This window comes from Trachemys scripta, chromosome 4, assembly GCF_013100865.1.
Source record: "Trachemys scripta elegans isolate TJP31775 chromosome 4, CAS_Tse_1.0, whole genome shotgun sequence".
Lineage (NCBI taxonomy): Eukaryota > Metazoa > Chordata > Testudines > Emydidae > Trachemys > Trachemys scripta.
The window spans coordinates 79,544,364-79,567,103 of NC_048301.1; the positions used below are offsets into that span (position 1 = coordinate 79,544,364).

Here is a 22,740-nt window from a genome sequence, read left to right on the forward strand (position 1 = left end):
TGGCTGAGGTCTGAAGGAGTCAATAACGATCGCCAGCGACCTTTTAAACAGCCAAATGCACATTCTACCACCATTCTGCACTTGCTCAGCCTGTAGTTGAACAGCTCCTGATTCCTGTCCAGGCTGCCTATGTATGGCTTCATGAGCCATGGCATTAAGGGGTAGGCTGGGTCCCCAAGAATAACTATTGGCATTTCAACATCCCCAACGGTTATTTTCTGGTCCTGAAAGTAAGTCCCTTGCTGCAGCCCTTTAAACAGAGTAGTGTTCCTGAAGACGCGAGCATCATCCACCCTTCCCGGCCAGCCCACATTGATGTTGGTGAAACGTCCCTTGTGATCCACAAGTGCTTGCAGCACCATTGAAAAGTACCCTTTGCTGTTTATGTACTGGGTGCCCTGGTGCTCCGGTGTCAAGATAGGGAAATGGGTTCCATCATTTAGGCTTGAAATTAGACGAAGGTTTCTGACCATCAGAGGGGTGAAATATTGGAACGGCCTTCCGAGGGAAACGGTGGGGGCGAGGGACCTGTCTGGTTTTAAGATTAAGTTAGACAAGTTTATGGAGGGAATGGTTTAATGGTAAAACATAATAGCTGAGGAATACCGAGCAATGGTAGGTAAATAGTATAATGGCTAACAAGGGTCAGGCTGGAGACTGTTGCCTACATGCTCAGGGTCTTACTGATCGCCATATTTGGGGTCGGGAAGGAATTTTCCTCCAAGGTAGATTGGCTGAGGCCCTGGAGGTTTTTCGCCTTCCTCCGCAGCATGGGGCAGGGATCTCTAGCAGGAGGGTTCTCTGCCAATTGAAGTCACTAAAACACAGGATTTGGGGACTTCATCAGCAGAGTCAAGGAAAGGGTAGGGACGGTTATGTGGCCTGCAGCATGCAGGGGGTCAGACCAGATGATCATAATGGTCCCTTCTGACCTTAAAGTCTATGAGTCTATCGCCCCACCACAGTTAGGGAATCCCATTGCAGCAAAGCTATCCACTCTGACCTGCACATTTCCCAGAGTCACTACCTTTCGTAGCAGCACCTCAGTGATTGCTTTGGCTACTTGCATCACAGCAGCCCCCACCGTAGATTTGCCCATTCCAAATTGATTCCCGACTGACCGGTAGCTGTCTGGCGTTGCAAGCTTCCACAGGGCTATCGCCACTCGCTACTCAACTGTGAGGGCTGCTCTCATTTTGGTATTCTGGCGTTTCAGGGCAGGGGACAGCAAGTCACAAAGTTCCATGAAAGTGCCCTTACGCATGCGAAAGTTCCACAGCCACTGGGAATCATCCCACACCTGCAACACCATGCGGTCCCACCACTCTGTGCTTGTTTCCCTTGCCCAGAATCGGCATTCCATGGATAGAACCTGCCCCATTAACAACATGATCTCCTAAGCACCGGGGCCCGTGGTTTGACAGAATTCAAACCATGTCCATGTCCTCATCACGCTTGTCGCTGTGCTGCCACCGCCGCTGCCTCCTCGCCTCATTTTTCTGGTCCTGGCTCAGCATAAACTCCACAAGAACGCGCAAGGTGTTTACAATGTTCATGACTGCTGTCTTGAGCTGAGCGGGCTCCATGCTTGCCGTAGTATGGAGTCTGCAGTGTTCACCCAGGAAAAAAGGCGCGAAATGGTTGTCTGCTGTCCGTTGCTTTCATGCAGGGAGGAAGGGAGGGGTGAGGCTGTACCCAGAACCACCTGCAAAAATGTTTTTTGTCCCATCAGGCACTGGGATCTCAATCCAGAATTCTAATGGGCAGGGGAGACTGCGGGAACTATGGGATAGCTACCCACAGTGCAACGCTCCAGAAATCAACGCTAGCCCCGGAACATGGACGCACACCACTGAATTAATGTGCTTAGTGTGGCCGCATACATTCGACTTTATACAATCTGTTTCCCAAATTCGAATTATATAAATTCGGATTAATCCCGTAGTGTAGACATACCCAAAAATCCTGGTGTAGACACAACCAGAGCAAGTGACTCATTACAGGAAGTCTGTGGAAGAGCTAGGAACAGAACCCAAGTCTCCCAACTCCCAGACTTTTGCCTTAACCACAGACCCATCTTTCCTCTCTAAAGATCATGGAATTTCAGAAGAAGAAAGCTTGTCAGATGCATTTCCAACGTACATGATACAAAGACAGTGGTCTTACAGACTCTTGACCCTCTCTCTCCTCAAGGGGCTCCAAAGCCCAACATCTGCTTCTAGTTTTATTTGTATTTTTCCTGAAAATAAACTGGCCATGTTCCTCAGACTCATTTCAAAGCCACCACATTACTAAAGGAAATCTCATTGAGAGAGAAACCTTTGAACATTCTTACAATCCCACTTTAATAAATCGACTATAATTGCCCTTTCCTGAATAGACTAGGACATTCTGAGAACAGCCATCAAATCCCATCCATTGCCCAGTAAAATATTTATAGACTGTTCTATGGCACCCAGTGAACTTATCCTCACAACCACCCTTTCAGGCAGGGCTGTATTACCAAAGGGCAAACGGAGATACCGAGGGATTAAGTTATTTGCCTGAAGTCACACAAGCGGTTTGTTGCAGGGGTAGGATTAGAACAGAGATCTCCTGAATTCCAGTCCAATATCTAGACTACCAACCAACTGCTTTCTAAGATGGCCCTGATCAACTGCTAGAAAAGTCAGAGGTTACGAGCTGAAGCATTTAAATCATATACTAAATGTATCTAGATATTCATTATTCAGATTACTCCACCTCTAAAGAATCAATTGTGGACATAGAACTGTCAAAACTATTCCACATGTGGAATAGTTTAAGTTACAGTTCTCTTTTTGCTTACTGTCTTTAAAAATCCCCTCACTCTTCTCTACTGAATCAACTTCAAAAAACCCCAAAGCCCATAAGGAAAGCCTCAATCCAGCTGTTGCTTCTCAACCCTTGGGAATGTGATGCTCTTCCCGATCGCCTTCCACCTCACCCAAGGCACAGCCTGCTGGATAATTCAGAGGGAGGTGCCACAGAAAGGACCAAATTAGATCACCCAGTTTAATTCCCTGTAGGGATGAACCAGGGTTTAAAATACAGTCCTTACAGATGTCAGCTTTTGTGCAGCCTATTGGCAATGATAGAAATTCCTTCGGTCTGGCAGAGTCATCTTTCCAATAGCTGACATACTTACCCTGCAGCCTCTCTTGTTCCGAATCCAAACTAAACAGTAGATGCATGGATATGTTCAGTTAAAAAAAAAGAAGAATAAGAAGAAAAGCAAAAGTGGCCCATTTTCACTGCAACACATTGCTCACTTTAAAAAAAGCACACCATCTGGGCTGAATAAAAAGGGCCTCATGTTTCATTTTAAAAGGGGATTGGATGAGGGAAGCCAGTCTGGTTTAAACAGCTACTTCCAAAAAATGCTGGCATCTAAATATTGAATACTTGCTAAAAAAGCTTGAAGAATACAGCAGCAATTCCCACTCCCCCAAAAAATAAGCCACCTTTGAGCACTCCACTTTCTATCATCACAGCCAGAAACGGATATTTCTGACATGGTACCTTTAGCCTGAAAGGTTCCAACGCCCGTTAAAAACTACAGAACATATAGCATCACTGAAATGCAGCTACCTCTGGGGTGAAAGGTACAGTGCAATAACTAGAGTTAGCAACATTTTGGGCCAAGGATACCAGGACAAACTACTACAAGAAGTTCAATAAGATCTTTAAACATCTACCTAGAGTAGGTCAGAGTTTCTAAGGTCTCTTCCAAAATATCTACACACAGTAAATATGGTGAAACTCAGGGTATGTCTATGTTGTACTCCTGCGGGATTTTGCGCCACTGTGCATGCACAGAATTCATGTCCCCTGTAGATTTCTTGGCTTCCCTGCAGAAAAATGACTTTCTGACAGGGAAGCTGCAAGAGCAGTCACACACCACTCCCTAGTAGTGCAGGTACATCGTTTCAGGCACCCAGAGCAGCCGGCAGACAAATAAATAACTGCAAGGCTGGGGACACCCCAGCCAGTGGCTCCTGCCCTGAGCCAGGATCAGCTGCTAGTCCCAGCTGGGCTGGAAGCAGGAGAAGACAGGACTTCCTCTTCCCCTGCAAAGGGTGGCTGGGGCTATGTCAGACCCACCCCCAGAAACCTCCCCCAGCTGCAGGAAGCTCAGCATCCTCTCCCGCTTGCTGCCCCCATCACTCCTCGGCTGCGGGGGAAGGGGTCATTGTACAGGGAGCTGATTCCCATCTTCCCAACCTTCCATACTCAGACACCCCTGCCAAGCCTCATCCCATATACCCAGAACGCCCCCTAGCACTCCATATCCAAACCCCACCCCACTGAACCTCAACCCCTGAATCCGGAGCCCCCTGCCTCCAGATCCTCACCTCTGCACTCCAGACCACCCCCCCACTCAGCTCCCTGCTCTCAAACCCTGACCAGCCCCTCCCCACCACATCACCTTGAGGTCCCACATCCAGACATCCACATTACTGATTCCCCAACTGCACCCAGACCCCGCCACACACCAAGCCCCATTCCCCCAGCACACAGACTCCTATGCTGAGCTCCAATCACCTTCAACTGGAAGCCCTGGCAGAGTCCCATGGCCCCGTACCTGGAACCCCCACAACGAGCCTCTGTGCATCCAGATCCCCCCCACAATCTGCCTGCACCCAGATTGTCCCACACAGAATCCTCTCACCCCACACCTGGATCCCCCCACACTGAGCCTCTTCACACTTGAATCTGCCTGGTTAAGTCTGCCTGCCCCACACCTGGTGCAGAGGGGCAGGGCCCCCGGATGTTTCTGGGGCAGGCTCAGGCCTTGTGCTGTGTCAGGTGCAAACTCACCGCTGAGTCCGTGTCCCAGGGGTGGGGGCGGGGAGGCTGCAGGGTGATCTCCCACCTTCATGCAGCCAGTGGCCTGTGCTCCCCACTGCCATGCTGGAGCCTCTGCATTTATTTATTGACAAATAAAACTTGCAGAATTTTAAAATATTGTGCACAGAATTTTTAACTTTTTGGCACAGAATGCCCTCATTAGTAACACTGCAAGAAAAGATCCATGGTAGCAAATCTCAACGCCCATGTCAACTGACTCCAACTCGCAGGGCTCACGCTATGGGGCTAAAAATAGCAGTTTAGATATTCAGGTTCGGGCTCTAAAAGTCACCGGGTTTCAGAGCCTGGGCCCAGCCCAAGCCCAAATGTCTACACTGCTGTTTTTAGCCCTGTAGTGGTTCTCAAACTTTTGGATTGGTGACCCCTTTCACATAGCAAGCCTCTGAGTGCGACCCCCCCTTATAAATTAAAGACACTTTTTAATATATTAACACCATTCTAAATGCTGGAGGCAAATTGGTTTGGGGTGGCGGCTGACAGCTCATGACCCCCCATGTAATAACCTTGTGACCCCCGAGGGGTCCCAACCCCCAGTTTGAGAACCCCTGCTGTAGCAGGACCCTAAGTCAGTTTAACCAGGATCTGAAACTCACCATGTGGGGCACCTTTTTTTTTTTTTTTTTTTTTGCACAGTATAGACAAACACTCAGACTTCAGTGTTAACTTCGTCCATGGTGGATGTTAACCTCCTGTTTCAGGAGTCTAAATATTCCAAACCCAATGCTTTAACCTCTAATCTATCTCCTAGAGCTATGTCAATTGGGTCAACATCTTTGACTCATAGAATCATACAAGATTAGGGTTGGAGGAGACCTCAGGAGGTCATCCAATCTAACCCCCTGCTCAAAACAGGACCAACCTTAACTAAATCATCCCAGCCAGGACTTTATCAAGTCAGGCCTTAAAAACCTCTGAGGATAGAGATTCCACCACCTCCTTAGGTAACCCATTCCAGTGCTTCACTACCCTCCTAGTGAAATAGTTTTTCCTAATATCCAACCTAGACCTCCCCCACTGCAACTTGAGACCATTGCTTCTTGTTCTGTCATCTGTCACCACTGAGAACAGCCTAGCTCAGAGGTGGGCAAACTACGGCCAGCGGGACTGTCCGGCCCTTGAGATCCTGGCCAGGGAGGCTAGCCCTCAGCCCCTCCCCTGCTGTCCCCCTGCCCCTGCAGCCTCAGCTCGCCGTGCTGCCAGCGCTCTGGATGTCGGAGCTGCGAGCTCCTGCCGGACAGTGTGGCGGGCTCCGGGCGACGCAGCTGCCGGACATGCTGCTGAGCAGCATGGTAAGGGGGTGAGGAACGGGGGGGTTGGACAAGGAGTCCCGGGGGGCAGTCAGGGGACAGGGGTTAGGATAGGCATGGGAGTCCTGGGGATGGGGGGCCTGTCGGGGTGTGGGGGTGTGGATAGGGGGCAGGGAGCAGAGGGGGTTGGGTGGGATCCCGAGAGGGAGCAGTCAGGGGTGGGGGGTCCCGGGAGGCAGCAGTCAGGGGACAAGAAGCGGGGAGTAGGGGGTTGGATGGGTGGAGGGTTGTGAGGGGGCAGATGGGGCCAGGGGCCAGGCTGTTTGGGGAGGCACAGTCTTCCCTACCCAGCCCTCCATACAGTTTTGGCACCCACCCCTGGCCTAGCTCCATCCTCTTTGAAACCCCCCTTCAGGTAGTTGAAGGTTGCTATCAAATCCCACCTCACTCTTCTTTTCTGCAGACTAAATAACTCCAGTCCCCTCAGCCTCTCCTCATAAGTCATGTGCTCCAGCCCCCTAATCATTTTCATTGCCCTCCGCTGGACTCTCACCAATTTCCTTTCTGTACTGGGGGGGCCCAAATCTGTACGCAATACTCCTGATATGGCCTCACCAGTGCCAAATAGAGGGGAATAAACACTTCCCTCGATCTGCCGGCAATGCTCCTACTAATGCAGCCCAATATGCCGTTAGTCTTCTTGGCCCTGAGGTCCCTTCCAACCCTGATATTCTATGATTCTATAACAAGGCACACTGTGGACTCATATACAGCTTCTCATCCACTGTAATTCCCAGGTCCTTTTCTGCAGAACTGCTGCTTAGCCAGTCAGTCCCCAGCCTGTAACAGTGCATAGGATTCTTCCATCTTAAGTGCAGGCGCCTGCTCTTGTCCTTGTTGAACTTCATCAGATGTCTTTTGGCCCAATCCTCCAATTTGTCTAGGTCACTCTGGACCCTATCCCTCCAGTTTATCTACCACTCCCCCCAGTTTAGTGTCATCTGCAAACTTGCTGAGGCTGCAATCCATCCCATCATCTAGATCATTAATGAAGATGTTGAACAAAACCGGCCTCAGGACAGACCCCTGGGGCACTCCGCTTGATACTGGCTGCCAACTAGGCATCGATCCATTGATCACTACCCATTGAGTCCGACAATCTAGCCAGCTTTCTCTCCACCTTATAGTCCATTCATTCAATCAATCCATACTTCTTTAACTTGCTGGCAAGAATACTGTGGGAGACTGTATCAAAAGCTTTGCTAAAGTCAAGATGTATCACACATCCACTGCTTTCCCCATATCCACAGAGCCAGTTGTCTTGTCATAGAAGGCAATCAGGTTGGTCAGACATGACTTGCCCTTGATGAATCCAGGTTGACTGTTTCTGATCACCTTCCTCTCCTCCAAGTGCTTCAAAATGAATTCTTTGAGGACCTGTTCCATGATTTTTCCAGGGACTGAGATGAGGCTGACTGGTCTGTAGTTCCCCGGATTCTCCTTCTTCCCTTTTTTAAAAGATGGGCACTATGTTTGTCTTTTTCCAATCGTCCGGGACCTCCCCCAATCGCCAGAAGTTTGCAGAGCCATTGGCCATTATCGTTGAAATCACATCAGACAACTCCCTCAGCACCCTCGGATGCATTAGATCCAGACCCATAGACTTGTGCATGTCCAGCTTTTCTAACCTTAACCTGTTCTTTCACCACTGAGGGCTGCTCACCTCCTCCCATACTGCGCTGCCCAGTGCAGCAGTCCGGGAGCTGACCTTACCTGTGAAGACCGAGGCAAAAAAAAAAAAAAAAAAAAAAAATTTCGTAAACTTCAGCTTTTTCCACATCATCTGTCACTAGGTTGTCTCCCCCATTCAGTAAAGGTCCCACACTTTCCCTGATCACCTTCTTGTTGCTAAAATACAAGGGTCAGCAAGGATCAGTTTAATCACAGTGAATCAGATCTCTTCCTGGACTGCATTAGATTCCTGTAGCACCAGGCTCGGATACAATGCATTAAAGTGACAGGGGGAAAAACAGAAGGTGAAACCAGTCCCCACCATGGCCAGCTCTGAGCAGACACCCAGCAGCTGCTACCTCCTCACCCAGCCAAGTCTTTAATGGGCTGGGGATGTGCTAAGCTGAAAGAAGTGCCGGGACGGGCCCCTCAGTGCCAGGGCAATGCACAGCCCAGAGAGCACAAGGGAGGCAGGGATACTGTGCAGCACTGAGGGACCCCAGCTGCCTGTGGAAAACGTCTGCATCCATGTTGCAGCCTCCTTCCTCCCTGCTGCCCTGTCTGGGCCAGGGGGCTCGAGGAATGAGGGGGCCTCCACTACCAGCACTGGAACGCCAGCAGGGTTCCCCCATTGGGTGGGATGCAGGTGCCCCAGCCCGATACGTTGACTGCTGGCAGCCCTGCACTGCTGTCTCGAATATGATTGGAGGGGAGGAATTGCAGGCAGCCAGGTCTGTGCTCACAGCTGGCCTAGAGGGAGGGTCCTGGGCCTTCTGTGCCCCCACTCCGTTTCATTGCTCACACCCTCATCAGAGGTATTGAAAACTATTCTGGCTCTCAATGGTGTGTTCTGGTTCCATTCAAGTGCTGATATAAATCATAGAATAGGAAGAGACCTCAGGAGGTCATCTAGTCCAACCCCTTGCTCAAAGCAGGGCCAATCCCCAGACAGATTTTTGCCCCAGATCCCTAAATGGTCCCCTCAAGGATTGAACTCACAACCCTGTGTTTTGCATTGTAACTTATCAGACTTGACTCAGGACAACATCATGCAGGCACCTAACAGTCAATAGCCTCTACACCAGTGGTTCTCAGCCTATTTACTATTGTGGGCTATGTATGCAGCTCTCCATGTGTTACATGGGCCGCATCCACACAACATATATACTACCTGTATGGTCCTGAGGATGTCACATGGGCCGCAGCTGTGTGCTGACTGGGCTGCAAGCAGTCCCCAGGTTGAGAACCACTGCTCTACGCTGTCCACACGAGAGCAAGAGAACTAACCAATTAGACCCTGTTACCGCTCTTGCTTTCCTCCTCCCAACACTGAAACATCTACTACTAACACTCAGTACATCGAAATGGGGAGGCAGTGCTCACCTGTGCTCATAGCAGAATACTGAACATAAGGACTGGGAGTTCTGCTCCTGGCTCTACCATTGATTCTCTGTGTACAAGTCTCTTAACATCTCTGCATCAATTTACCCACCTGTAAAATGGAGATAGTACACCTATTGCTCAGGGTCCTGAATTACTCTTAAGTTTGTAAAGCACACTGAAATCCCTCGTTAATAGAAGTAAATAAAGTAATAATACAAACAAAAAGTCATTTTCCTTTCCATTTCTTCTTAAATAATTACATTTGATGCCACCCAATGAGTTTGTCTACAGCTGTTTGTTTGTCAACCTGTCTCCTAAATCTCTGTAGAGCCCAGACTCCAGCTGGATTTGCTTTTGTCTGCATTACTGCCAAAGAGGCATTGGCAGAACAAAAAGACAAGCATCCCAATGTACTTCCAAACTGGCTCCAAGAAGTGACGGATGAGACAGACTAGCTCTCTCTGGATCCATCAGCAGCACATAAACCATCTGTCACAAGCAAAGAAAAGGACACTTACTAGTGATTATTTGAAGACTCCTAATCTCTAAACAATTTTAATCCCTCTCTCCCACCCACCACCACTTAAATTGCCTGATGATTACATTTCTGATGCATCCAACATTAGAAGTTGTGGGGGCTACTCGTGAAGACAGATGGACAGGTATAATACGTCAACCCATAAGAATAATTCTGGCTCTTTCTCAGGCTCAGGTTGGCCACCCCTGCACTAAGCCATCACCTTCATCACTATTTAAATCTATTTTAAAGACTTATCTCTGTTGGGCTGCCTGAATCTTACTGACTTTTTTTTTAAATCTGTTTGTTGTTCCCTGTGTGTTGTTGCCTTTCCCCTATCCTCCACCTACTTGGATGTCTGTCCTGGGAGTTCCTCGATGCAGGGGGCTGTTCCTTCTTGCATGTCAGCAACCACCATGTCATCAGCACTACCATAAAAAATAATAAGGTGAGGACTCTATATTCTTTACTTCCTATTCTAAGCATCATCATATAGTATTGTTTCATTAAACAGCTGACATGCTCCACCCCAGAGATGGCTGCATTTCAAAGCTGGGTACAAAGATGTGTGTGTACACTGTATACATCACTTGAGGATCTTTCTAAAATAAACATGCTACTAAAATGCTAGTTAATGAATAGATTTGCTTCTCCTTTCTGAGGAGTGACTAGGACAGGGAATTTTTTTTTGTACAAGGATTGAACTGAGGACCACTGGGCCTATTTTAAATCCCACAATACTGCATGGCTGGGCTTCACAGCTGGGGATTTCTGCTGAAATCCCCAGGCTTGAGTTTAGCTGTCTCCACTACAGCTGTTACTTCTGCCTGGATACAGACAAAACACACACATGGCCAAAGCTAATGAGGCCTGCTTAGTGGTGGGGGAAAAAGAGGGACATTGACTGTTTGTAAACAGCCCACGTAGTAGCAATAGGTGACACCAAACCAATACAAACTTTTTAAACAGAATGGGCAAAGTGTGAAGAGAGGAAATGACTTCTTATTTAATTACAAAACTGGCTCCTGACATGATTGCCAGGACTGTAGGAAGGAATGTTATCAGCAGTGACAAACAGGAGAGAAATCAACGGAAAGGAAAGGTCAGACATTGCCCCTATTTAATTTTTAAGTTACCCAACCAGGTCTCTTCCTTATAAGATAGCAAGGATAAATATGCCAAAATTCTAGCACACCTGTCATCTGAGGGTCTCAAAGCACTCTGATGCCTGTAAGGAATTCATCACCACAAAACCACTAGGACAGAGGTGCCAGCCTCATTTTCAATATTTTTAAACTGTGGCACAGAGACTTTAAGGGACTTAACAAGGTCATACACATATCCGTAGCACAGCAAGGAACAGAATTTAGAAGTCCTGAATCCCAGTCTTGTGCTTTAGCCACAAGACTATCCTTCCTGTTTTAAGATGATGTAATGTGTTTGTACTGTTGATACAACTGAGAGAAACTCCCATTTCAGCTGCAGAAAGCCAAAATAGAGTGTGTGCAAACTTTACTTAGGAGTTTCGACTTAACAAGCCATGAAGATGAAGAAATTAAATCTATTCAAAGACATGCCACCAGTCAATACTGCTTAAATCTGGCACTAGACAGATGAACAAACAGAGCTATAATCCTGATAGTTGAGGACACACAGCAGCTCCAATCACACCGCAATGGTAGTCAACTGTGCTCAGCACCTCATAGGATACAGGCATGTTATCTGCTCTCAAGAAGTCTGCTTATCCTGTGCGATGGAGATAGACCCCTGTTGACTTTGCACATTACAGTAGCCAGGCACCATTGTTTAAATACTGTGAAAAAGTGGCAAAAGGGTCTTCTGCATTGCTCAAGTGAACGTTAGAAAGATGGACTCCCTCAATTTTTTTCCCTTTGAGCATCAGAGGTGTATGCTGTCACTAGCCACGTTATTTATTTGTGTTACTGTAGTAATTAAGGTTCCCTGACTGAGATCCACATCACTGGGCTGGGCACTGTACATACACATAGGAGACAGCCCTGGCCCAAAAGATCTTACAGCTAAAGACGCAAGACAGGGAAGGGTTGGGTGGAAACTGAGGCACAGGAATAAAAATTTGCCTGAGGTCACAGAGCAGGTCAAGGACAGGTCTCCCAAGTCCCAGTCTAGTGCCCTATTCAGTGGGCTCAGCTGCCTCAGAGTATGTCTACACTAAAATGACTAAGGCACACGGGGCTTGGATTAAGAGGCTGTTTAATCACGGTGCAGATGTTTGGGCTCAGGGTACAGCCCGAGCCCCAGGACCCTTCTGCCTCGTAGTGTCATAGAGCCTGGGTTCCAGCCCGAGCACAAACATCTACACCGCAATTAAACAGCCCCTTATAGCCCAAGCCCCCCAGCCCAAATCAGCCAGCAGGGGCCAGCCACAGGATTTTAATTGCAGTCTCAGAGGGGATACACTCATCACAAAAAACTGTGATTAGAATGGCAAGCAGCCAGAAGATTACTGGTCTTTCAGAGTTACGCATAATTAAGAGCTTAACCCCTAAAAACTATATATAGTGCATTTTGGCTGTCATAAAAAGAACTCAGGGCTAAAGGAGTTAAGCCCTTATTCTCCCTGAAGAATAAAGCTCATGATCCCTTGCAGTCATTGGAGACTTAAGAAATATGCAGCTCTGTTACACTAAGAGTCTCCACTAATGGGAGACAGTGGGGCTTACAGCAAGATTATCCCCGTGAAGCAGGAATGACAGTATGGCATGGCTTCTACCCACTGAGCGTAACGGGAATTTGAATAACTAGGTGATATTTGCAGTGGATTTTCTCCATAAAAGTCACTCATAATGGAAAGCCACCTGCTGATTACATACTAAGATTCCACAACGCCCACCCACCTTTGCTGCAAGCTCAGCGTTCCAGGTTATTATTTTCAAACCTCTCCAGGTTCTTCAATGATTTTAAGCAAGCTGACTTTTCTATTCTTAAGTTATTTCTTTTTCATATTTTCAGAAGTTCTTAACCATTAACTGTAGGCACTGTAGAAAAAGTAGCACAATCAAGAATAAAAATCCAAAATATAAGCACATGCCCAACCATACCAGGCTACAAACCTTTAAATTATACCCAGATTCAGGTTCATAAGTCTGTGTCCATCTTTAAGCATGTAAGTATTCCCATAAACTCCAGGTTGTATTCCCATGCTTAACGTTAGGCACACACAAGTTCTTTGCTAAAACAGGACCTCAAACTGTTAGCAATTTGAGGCAGGAATAATTTTTCCTATGCAGTAATACAGACCTTAGCACAATGGGATCCTGATTGCCAATAATAAAACAAGGGGATTTTTCTCAAACTCCTCTACTAGCTTCAGCTGCAGGGGAATTATCAGGGACGAAAGGCCATTTCTTCAGACAGCCAGAGCCCAAACCACACTGGCATAAAAGACCCACAGCACAGTTGCAGTTGGCCCAGGTCAGCTGACTGTGGCTCGCGGGGCTTTAAAATTGCTGTGTAGATGCTTGGAGTTGGGCTGGGGCCTGAACTCAGACCCCACGTAGGGCGAGGATCCCAGATCCCAAACATCTACACAGCCCTAGCCCTGCGAGCAAGAATCAGCTGACCTAGACCAGCCAGATGTGTTTATTTGCTGTGTAGATGTCCCCTAAAGGTCTAAAGGCTTTAATGACCACAAATGGTGTGGACAGTTTTATATCTCCAAAAGATGGCATCTCCAGCAGCACACTGTCCTTCAAAAATCACATGTGGGTACCAGTTCAGAAGGAAGGGCGGTACCTATTGACTCCCCAATACCACCCCAAATACTAGAACACTACCCAAGCACTGTTCCTTTTTCATTCTTCACTCTTTACAAGTCAACACCTCAAGGTGGCGGGACTCTGTCTTACAGATTGATCTTTTGGAAGTTCAGCTGCAACATGTGTGAACGTAGGTCCTCCTAAGTTGTAGAGCAGATTTACCCTTTTCTGAAACTGCTCCAACTTTCTCAGCACTGTTCGTTAGTGCCAAGAGCTTGGTTTACACCCTTATAGAATATCAAAGTGCTAAGTCCTAAGTGAATAACTGTCCTACATAATTTTGTTTTGATGGTATTCATGTTACCAGTGTCTGAAATATATCCCTTTCAAAAAACTTTGGCTAGAAATGTATGTTTTAGTTTAGCTTCTTAAATCTGAATTTGATGACAGGGTGTGAAAGTGATGTTGGCAATATGCTACAGTACACAGCAATACAAAACAGCACAGCATGAGCAACTTAACAGCAGGGCAGCCTGAACTGACAAAATTCAACAACTCCCTCTGTATAGTCAAACATGATAAACTCAGTAGAATTTGGTTTTGTATTTATACCCTCTACAAACAAGGAATCTCAAAACACTTTAGGAAAGAGGCAAGATACCAACAGAGCACTAAACCATATACTTTTTACACACAGTGCCTTTCATCTCAAAGAATCAAAGTGCTTCACAAAACCATATACACTATACAATCTTCATTCACCAAAATCCAGCCAACTTTGAGATGAAGGGTGACCGAAAACAAAATAGAACACATTACATAACCCGGGGGGGGGGGGGGAATACAATAGATTAGAAGGTTGGCTCAAGGACACTTGCATAGAGTAAACAGGACCATAGTTTAAGTCTCTGCAGACTCACCCTCACATAGCAAACCACATGGTACCTGCTTATCTACCTCTGAAGAGTCATAGAAATGTAGGACTGGAAGGGATCTCGGTAGGTTATCTAGTCAAGTCCCCTGCACTAAGGCAGGATTAAGTATTATCTAGACCATCCCTGACAGGTGTTTGTCTAACCTGTTCTTAAAAACCTTCAATGATGGAGATTCCACCATCTTCCTAGGTAATTTGGTCCAGTGCTTCACCGCCCTGACAGTAAGGAAGTTTTTTTTCTAATGTCCAACCTAAACCTCCCTTGCTGCAATTCAAGCCCATTGCTTCTTGGGCTATTTAAGGAGAACAATTTGTCACCCTCCTCTTTATAACAATGTACTTGAAGACTGCTACCATGTCCCCTTCAGTCTTCTCTTCTCCAGACTAAACAAACAAATGTTTTCAATCTTCATTGTAGTTTATGTTTTCTAGACCTTTAATCACTTTTGTTGCTCTCCTCTGGGACTTTCTCCAGTTTGTCCACATCTTTCCTGAAGTATGGTGCCCAGAACTGAACAGAGTACTCCAATTGAGGCCTCACCAGTGCTGAGTAGAATGGAAGAATTACTTCTTGTGTCTTGCTTACAACATTCCTGCTGATACATCCCAGAATGATGTTTGGGTTTTTTTGTTTGTTTTTTGCAGCTATACTACATTGTTGACTCTCATTTAGTTTGTGACCACTATAATCCCCAAATATTTTTCTGTAGGACTCCCTCCTAGGCAGTCATTTCCTATTTAGTATTTGTGCAGTTGATTATTCCTTCCTAATTGTAGTACTTTGCCATTTGTCCTACTGAATTTCATCCATTTCAGATAGTTTCTCCAGTTTGTCAAGATCATTTTGAGTTCTAATCCAGTCCTTCAGAGTGCTTGCAACCCCTCCCAGCTTGGTATCATCTGCAAACTTTGTAATTGTACTCTCTATGCCACTATTCAAAACATTTATGAAGATATTGAATAGAACTGGACCCAGGAAAGACTCCTGAGGAACCCCATTCGATATGTCCCTCCAGCTTGACTATGAACCATTGATCATTACTCTCCTAGTATGGATTTCCAACTAGTATTATATTCCAACTAGACTACATTTTTCTAGTTTTATTTTGAGAAGGTCATGTGAGATAGCAACAAAAGCTTTTCTAAAGTTGAAGTATATTACATCTGCTGCTTGCCCCCATCCACGTGTTGCACTATCAAAGAAAGAGATTAGGTTGGTTTGACATGATTTGGTCTTGACAAATCCATGGTGACTGTTACTTACCACTTTATCATCATCTAGGTTAATGGGAGGCACGTATAATAAGCCAGGGAAGGCTTAGCCTTACCTGGTGCTGCCACCGACCTGCCGCCGGACAACTGGGTCCCTTCCCCAAGATCCCCACCACCTCCTCCACTCCACCCACCCCGAAGGTCCCCGCTGCTCACCGTGTCCCTCCTCCTCAGGACAAGGGAGTGAGGAGCGACGCAGAGAGCCAGCGGCCGACGGACTGAGGAGACTTGGCCCAGCACTGGGGCTAACTGCTCGACCTGGCCCAACTCTGGCGGGGTTGGGGCTGGGCAGTGTATTGGGGGAGGGGGGGCCAACAGCAGCAGCTCAGCCAGATGTGGCTGGGGCAGGCAGGCTGGGGCTCTTCAGGTCTGGGGGGCTCTTCAGGTCTGGGGGGCCCTTCAGGTCTTTTCCTTTTATGGGGCACCAGGGGTTCGGGGCTCCAGTGTGCACGGGGAGGGGCCTTGGGTGGAATGGGGGGCCGGGCGGGCTAGCCTCCCCAAAGTGGAGGTTCATCTGCCGCCCATGTCTAGGTGCTTATAAATTGATTATTTGCTCCATTATCTTTCCAGGTACCAAAGTTAAGCTGAGTAGTCTATAATTCCCTTGGTTGTCCTTATTCCCCTTTTTATAGGCTCGTACTATATTTGCCCTTTTTCAGTCCTCTGTGATCTCTCCCATCCTCCATGATTTCTCACAGATAACCACTAATGGCTCAGAAATTTCTTCAGCCAGTTCATTGAGTATTCTAAGATGTCTTTTAAGTTAGCAGGGCCTGATGAAATACATCTAACTTGTGTAAGTAATTTTTAACTTTTTCTTTCCCTATTTTAGCCTTAGATCCTACCAAAGGATGTTAGCTATAACACACATTTAACACTTTGGCCATTGCTGCATTCTCTGTTATTGTCTTTCCATCCTCATTAATAGACCTATCCTGTCCTTGGTCTTCCTCTTGCTTCACAGAACTCACAGATCTTGTTTGAAAAACAGTCAAATATATCTATTTCACGAACTGCTGACTCAACAGTATGCAGCATAGAATCTGAAAACATAGTATTAGGTCTTGCATACAGGAACATTTTAAACTTGCAGTCTAAATAGGTACCTATAGTCTTGTTTGTTGAGTATCTTTTGTAAAACATGAATATTTAAGAATCTTTAGATGTGTATGTATACACAAACACCATGTCTGAAATGCAAACTTTTTCTTCCAGCAAAACATAGCCCTCTAAGATTTCCCTTGTCAACAGAATACTTCTGACCAGCATCACTCAATATAAATTTCAAGCTTGAACAAACATGTAAACAGGCTGCAGAATTGGAAGGGAGAAACCCTGCATGAACACTGGCCTTAAAGCTTTTTTTTTTTTTTTTTTTTTAAAATACTTCATCCAGTAAAGGATAAGGGAAAGAAAAATACATCAAGAATTGCACAAGGAATTGCGTACCTGGAGTTTATCTACTGTGGATGCTAAATGTACTTTAGGGATACTATGAGCTTAATGAGTGTATGCACGAAATCATAAATGTCAGTTTGTTATTAAAACAGCTTCCTGCCAAACACTTGCAGTCCTGGGACTCCAAAGCCACAACAGCAGTGAGCAAATTCCTGACAACCAGGAAGCAAAGATGACATGGTAGGTTTCAATGTTGAAGATGAGTGAAAAGCAAGCTAACTGCAAGACTGGTAAATGGCAATTCTGTTTGAATCATCTACGTGCTTTTGGTAACATAGAAAGAGATTGAGTGTTAAATTGTTTTCATTGTAGTGTCCCTTTTAAAAATGTATAAAACAAATTACATTTTTACAGTAAGCTTTATGTTTCCTTAACTGCAAAAGATTGAGCCATTACTTCAAACAATTATAAAAAAAGACTGTAAAAGACTTCAGATGCAAGACAGTAAGTGAGGTTCTTACCCACGAAAGCTTATGCTCCCAATACTTCTGTTAGTCTCAAAGGTGCCACAGGACCCTCTGTTGCTTTTTACAGATTCAGACTAACATGGCTACCCCTCTGATATAAAAAAGACTCTGTGTGTTGCTCTTTTGGAGCTTGATCCTGCAAGGTCCTGGACACCTTGCAGGAGCAGGCCCTTTGAACTGCTGCTGCTGACCAGATTTTCTTGCTTTAAAGTCTGTATTCATTTCTATAGTCTAATCTATACTACAGACCTATATAACTACAGCGTTCAGGGGTGTGAAAAACCCACAAGCAATGTAGTTATACAGAGCTAACCCTCTGTCTAGACGGTACTCTGTTGGCAGAAGAGTTTCTCCCACCAACATAGCTACCGCCTTTCAGGGAGATGGATAAACTATGCTGACAGCAGAGCTCTCTCCCGTTGGCATAGAATGTCTTCATTAAAGCGCTACAGTGATGCAGCTGCGCCGATCCAGCATTTTAAGTGTAGACATGCCCTAAGTAGTACCAAGGTTTCATTGATGGCAATTAGTCACACAAACCGTAAGACAAGTATACTCACCAGCTAGTAAGATTTGTCCATTTTCATTACGTCACATGAGAAAAACCCCACAGTTATTGCTGTGACCAGTCAAGGCAAAGTGCTTTGCTTACACCTTTATTCCCACAACTGCCACCAAAACATCAATAGATTTCGCTCGCTGTGTGATGTAACAAGTACTTGAAAAGGGACTGTGCTGAAAAGGAATTCCAGAAGCATGGCAGGTATCAACTACAAGACCGTACAAGCTAAACACATTTAAATTATAATTTAAGTGATCAAATTTCTTGGCTGATTTTTTTTTTTTTTTTTTTTAATTTAAAAATCTCCTGCAATCTCCATCAATTCCGTGAAGCATTTTACTATTATGACTAGTCAACATTCTGTGTTTATTATAAGGCACATTATACCACAAGGCCTATGCAGTAGTAACCTGATTGTCTGGCACAGGTTTCCTGCTGTACAGAACTCCTGTATGTAAACAGCACTAATAACTGGATGTGCAGTCATGTGAAAAAGTTGGGGGAGGCAGAGGAGGAGCAGTGAGAATGCAAGCGACATGGCGGTAGTGTTGACATGAGACAACAATACAGCCAGAGGAATGTTCCCCTGCTCCCTTTTTACTTAGTGTGCACACTCATGCTACAGTTTTAGTAGTTAGCATTTCTATAGTGCTTTTCTTCCCACAGTATTAGACAGATCATTTGAAGTGCAGTCACCTAGAGGGTGGAATGCAACAACTGTCTGACTGACTGTAGCAACACTGCAAGATAGTTACCAACAGAAACAGATGAACGCTTGGTACAAGAACGTCTCCTCTGATTTATTATTTGTATTGCAATACTGCTTTGGAGCCCTAGTCATGGACCAGTACTGCATTGTGCTAGGTGCTGTACAAACAGAACAAAAAGACAGTCCCTGCACAAAGATCTCCTGGGCTAAGTACAAGACAAGAGACAACAGATGGATACAGTAAGCATAATAGGCAGTGGTCTCAGCACACCAGAAGCCTAATCGTTGTCCCATTGTTTGCTTGCTTGGTTTGGGTTTTTTTTTTTTGGGTAGGTATCACAGCAAAGGAAAGCTTGAAGGAGGGTTTTGAAGGAGGCTAATGAAGTAGTTTTTCAGATGGTTACGGAAGCTCCTCCCAAGCGTGAGGGCAGCACAGGAGAAAAGTGCTTGCTTGAAAATGTAGCAAGTGGGCAATGGATTGGATTCGCTTAACATCGTTTCGTATAAAGTCTCATTTTTCAGGAACATAACTACAACATGAAGTGAGGAGTTACTGTACTCGATAAGTTCATGGAGGATACGTGGCTAATGCCAAGATGGGGAGGGATGGTGTCCCTAGCCTCTGTTTGCCAGAGGCTTGGAATGGGTGGCAGGAAATGGATCACTTAGTGATTACCTGTTCTGTTCATGCCCTCTGGGGCACGAGGCATTGGTCGCTGTCAGAAGGATACTGGGCTAGATGGACATTTGGTCTGACTCGGTATGGCCGTTCTTATGAAATTGGAGGAGAGGAACTCCTGACAGCATGTTCAAGGAGCTTAGAAATGAAAGGGAGAAGGGCAGTAGTTGAGGCAAGTGGGGCAAAGGGTGGAATGTTTTTAGTATGGGAGAAACTTACTAAAGCATGTTTCTATTGTGAAGAGAAAAAGCCTGAGGAGAGTGAAAGATTAAGGACAAGAGTAAGGTAGGGGATGAGAGCTACAGTGAGGGAGATCAGGAGTTAGGATGGATATGGTCACCAGGGCAAGTGAAAAGGTTAAGAAGAGGAGAGTAGCCAGAAACTTCAGTGTCTGTGATGGGGAGAACTGGCATTGGCTGATGGCCTCCATTTTTATTATTCCAAAAGTGCCATACTTCAGAATAAAAATAATAATAAAAAAAAAATCAGGATGAGAGAGCAAAAGGAGGTTTCAAAACAAGATGAGTGGAATTTAGGACCGAGATTCTGAGTAGGGCCACTGGATCCGATCATAATATAAATTAATAATACTGAGAAAAAAGGAAAGTATATATTTGCACACACCACACCCATGAGTGTTCTTGATCACTATGACCTGGCCCTTTAAATCAGAAGTGCAAACGTTGCCGTGCTGAGGACTGCACTAACATCTCACCAAGTGCCCCATCAAGTTTACCTGGGAACTGAGTAGGTGAGCAAAAATCAAGGCATAAATCTCCCACATTTGTTTGTTCTGGATAAGCAACTTGTGCTTATGAACTCTGTGGCAGATGGGCCACAATTTGCTTATCGGCCAAATTCATCAGCAATGAAAATGTGCAGTTTTGTTCATCTTCCTTTGTAATTACAAGGAAATAATTATGATAGGTTTCACAGAATTTTTTTTAAATGAACAAAAATCAAGGTGTTCAAAAGCCATATTCAAGATCAATAGCAGGCTTGAGCTCCGGCACATTCTACCCAAAACCTGCCTATATCCAAATTGTGGTGAACCATGTAGAGAGGCCAAAAGTTACATTTTAGAATGCCACGGACTACACTTGATGCTCACAAAGGCACTTTGGAGACCTTTGCTCACAAATACGTCCAGTCCAACTGTGACATCACAGGACAGAAGCCTTTCAGAGCTGCAGGACTACTGAAAGCAACAGTAAAGTCTCTTCAGACCAGAGATTTCTGGATGTCCATTAAGAGAAAGCACTCCACTCACATTCCAAGTTCTTGAAGTTCTGGTTAGGTAGCTCCACCCCACCCCAAGGCATAGACACCAACTTTTCTCAGCACCGGTGGGTGCTCACCCCCATTCCAACCCCTTCTCCAAAGTCCCTGCCCCAAGTCCACCCCCTCCCTGCCCCTATTGGACTCCTCCTCCAAATCCCTGCTCCGGACCTGCCTCTTCCCGGAGCACGCCATGATCCCCCTCTTCTCCCCTCCCTCCCAGCGCTTGCCACCGCGAAACAGCTGTTTCGCAGCGGCAAGTGCTGGGAGCTAGGGGGAGAAGCAGAGACATGGCGTGCTAAGGAGAGGAGGCAGAGCGGAGGTGAGCTAGGGCGGGGGAGGCATGGCGGGAAGCTCCCGGTGGGTGCAAAGCACCCACCAATTTTTCCCCATGGGTGCTCCAGCCCCAGAGCACCCACGGAGTCGGCACCTATGCCCCATGGCAATCCCTAGAGCAAGTTAAATAAGAAAAAAAAGTAGATAAGTAGTTATTTATTCAAAAGTTGGGAAATCCCTGTAATCACTGCCAGACAGCTAGAAAATAATCACTTCAAGTGAAAAAATAAGTTTATAACCATCTTTCCTAAAACACGATTTTTTCCCCTCAACTGGAGTTCTTTGATGTGCTTTATACAGTAATGTTAAAAAATACATAAAGATAAAGTGACTCAGCATTTGTTGCCTGGATTAGATTTCACCTGATTTCTGTATGCAAATCGGTAACAGAAAAATGAGTGGCATTTGCATTTTGTCAATGGGAAACACACTGTTATGAACATACACAGCTGGGATTATATTGAAATCAAAGGCTCATTCTTTTCTCGGGAGTTTAATTTCACCTTATCTACTCCACTTATTCATTCTAACAGAAGCCCTATTTGAAATAAAATTATATAGCTCCATTACAATGGAATGTAGTTTCAGTCTGTACATATGGAAATTAATATGGGGTTGTCATCAAAAGGTTTTTCTTTGGTGGGGGGAGGGACGAGGAGCCTACTCTTTTTGCATAGCATAGGTGACCAATTCTTCCCAAAAAATATGACTACAGCAAGTCAGGTATGTTGTATATTAAAATAGCTTCAAAGCTGGCAGGAAAGTAATACATTACATTGCAATATAAAAATATGCATCTCGGACTGTGGCATTTTCAACAAAAGCTGTGTTTTGCAATATAACAGAAGGAGGAATAATGGAGTAAAGTGGTACAGCGGATGGTTTAGAATGCAAAGAAGTGCAAATGTTCTCAAATAGATGCTGGAATCATCTCCCCATGGGAGCAATGGAAAGATTGGGTATAGCTACACAGCAATGTAGACCTCAGCTGGAGCCATGAAAGGATTCTAGAAATATAGGAATGAAGGACCACCATGTGATCAAGAGTTCCAGACTCCCCTCAGAGTCAACATTCTGTTAAAATATATCTAATAAAATAGAAATTCAACTAGATATGGATTTTATTTCCACTGGGATATATGTCAGAGTGATATCATTATTTGTATTTAACATTTGTATTTACAGTAGCACCCAAAGGCCCCAATCAAGATCTAAGCCCCCACGTTGCACAAATTTGTAATTTCCACTAATTTCAGGGTGCCGATGAACTAAATACTTATTATTTGTATTGCAGCAGCACCTAGAATCAGAATGACTGGGGAGTCTAAGTAAGTTTACAATCTAGGAAACTTGATGAACATACCGATGAAACAACAGTTTTAGGATCCAGCCACAAAGAGTTAATTCTAATTTGTGATATCATTGCCCCAATTATTCTCTCCCATAAATACCAACCCAGCAGATATAACTGCAAAGCAGGTAGCATTGTTTCCAACCACTCTGCCAGTTCAGGGACACTGAAGGTCTAAAAATTACAGGG

At 45.4% G+C, this 22,740-nt stretch overlaps 1 protein-coding gene across 6 annotated transcripts in view; it reads right to left on the bottom strand.

Moving 5' to 3' along the window:
- The window catches only part of LDLRAD3 (low density lipoprotein receptor class A domain containing 3), a 172,589-nt gene that overhangs the window by 121,570 nt on the left and 28,279 nt on the right, over positions 1 to 22,740 (bottom strand). Inside the window, exons 1-2 of one of the 6 annotated variants that reach the window (XM_034769676.1) lie at positions 12,645 to 12,745; positions 10,119 to 10,196 (exon numbers count right to left, since the gene is read on the bottom strand). The exons of 1 other annotated variant lie outside the window; for it this stretch is intronic. In XM_034769676.1, coding sequence (XP_034625567.1) covers positions 10,119 to 10,191 — 73 coding nt within the window. In that variant the 5' untranslated portion in view covers positions 10,192 to 10,196; positions 12,645 to 12,745. Of the gene's footprint in view, positions 1 to 9,251; positions 9,712 to 10,118; positions 10,947 to 12,644; positions 12,746 to 22,740 lie in introns of those variants that run through there. 4 more of the 6 variants (XM_034769678.1, XM_034769675.1, XM_034769674.1 and 1 more) reach the window with 4 other exon arrangements.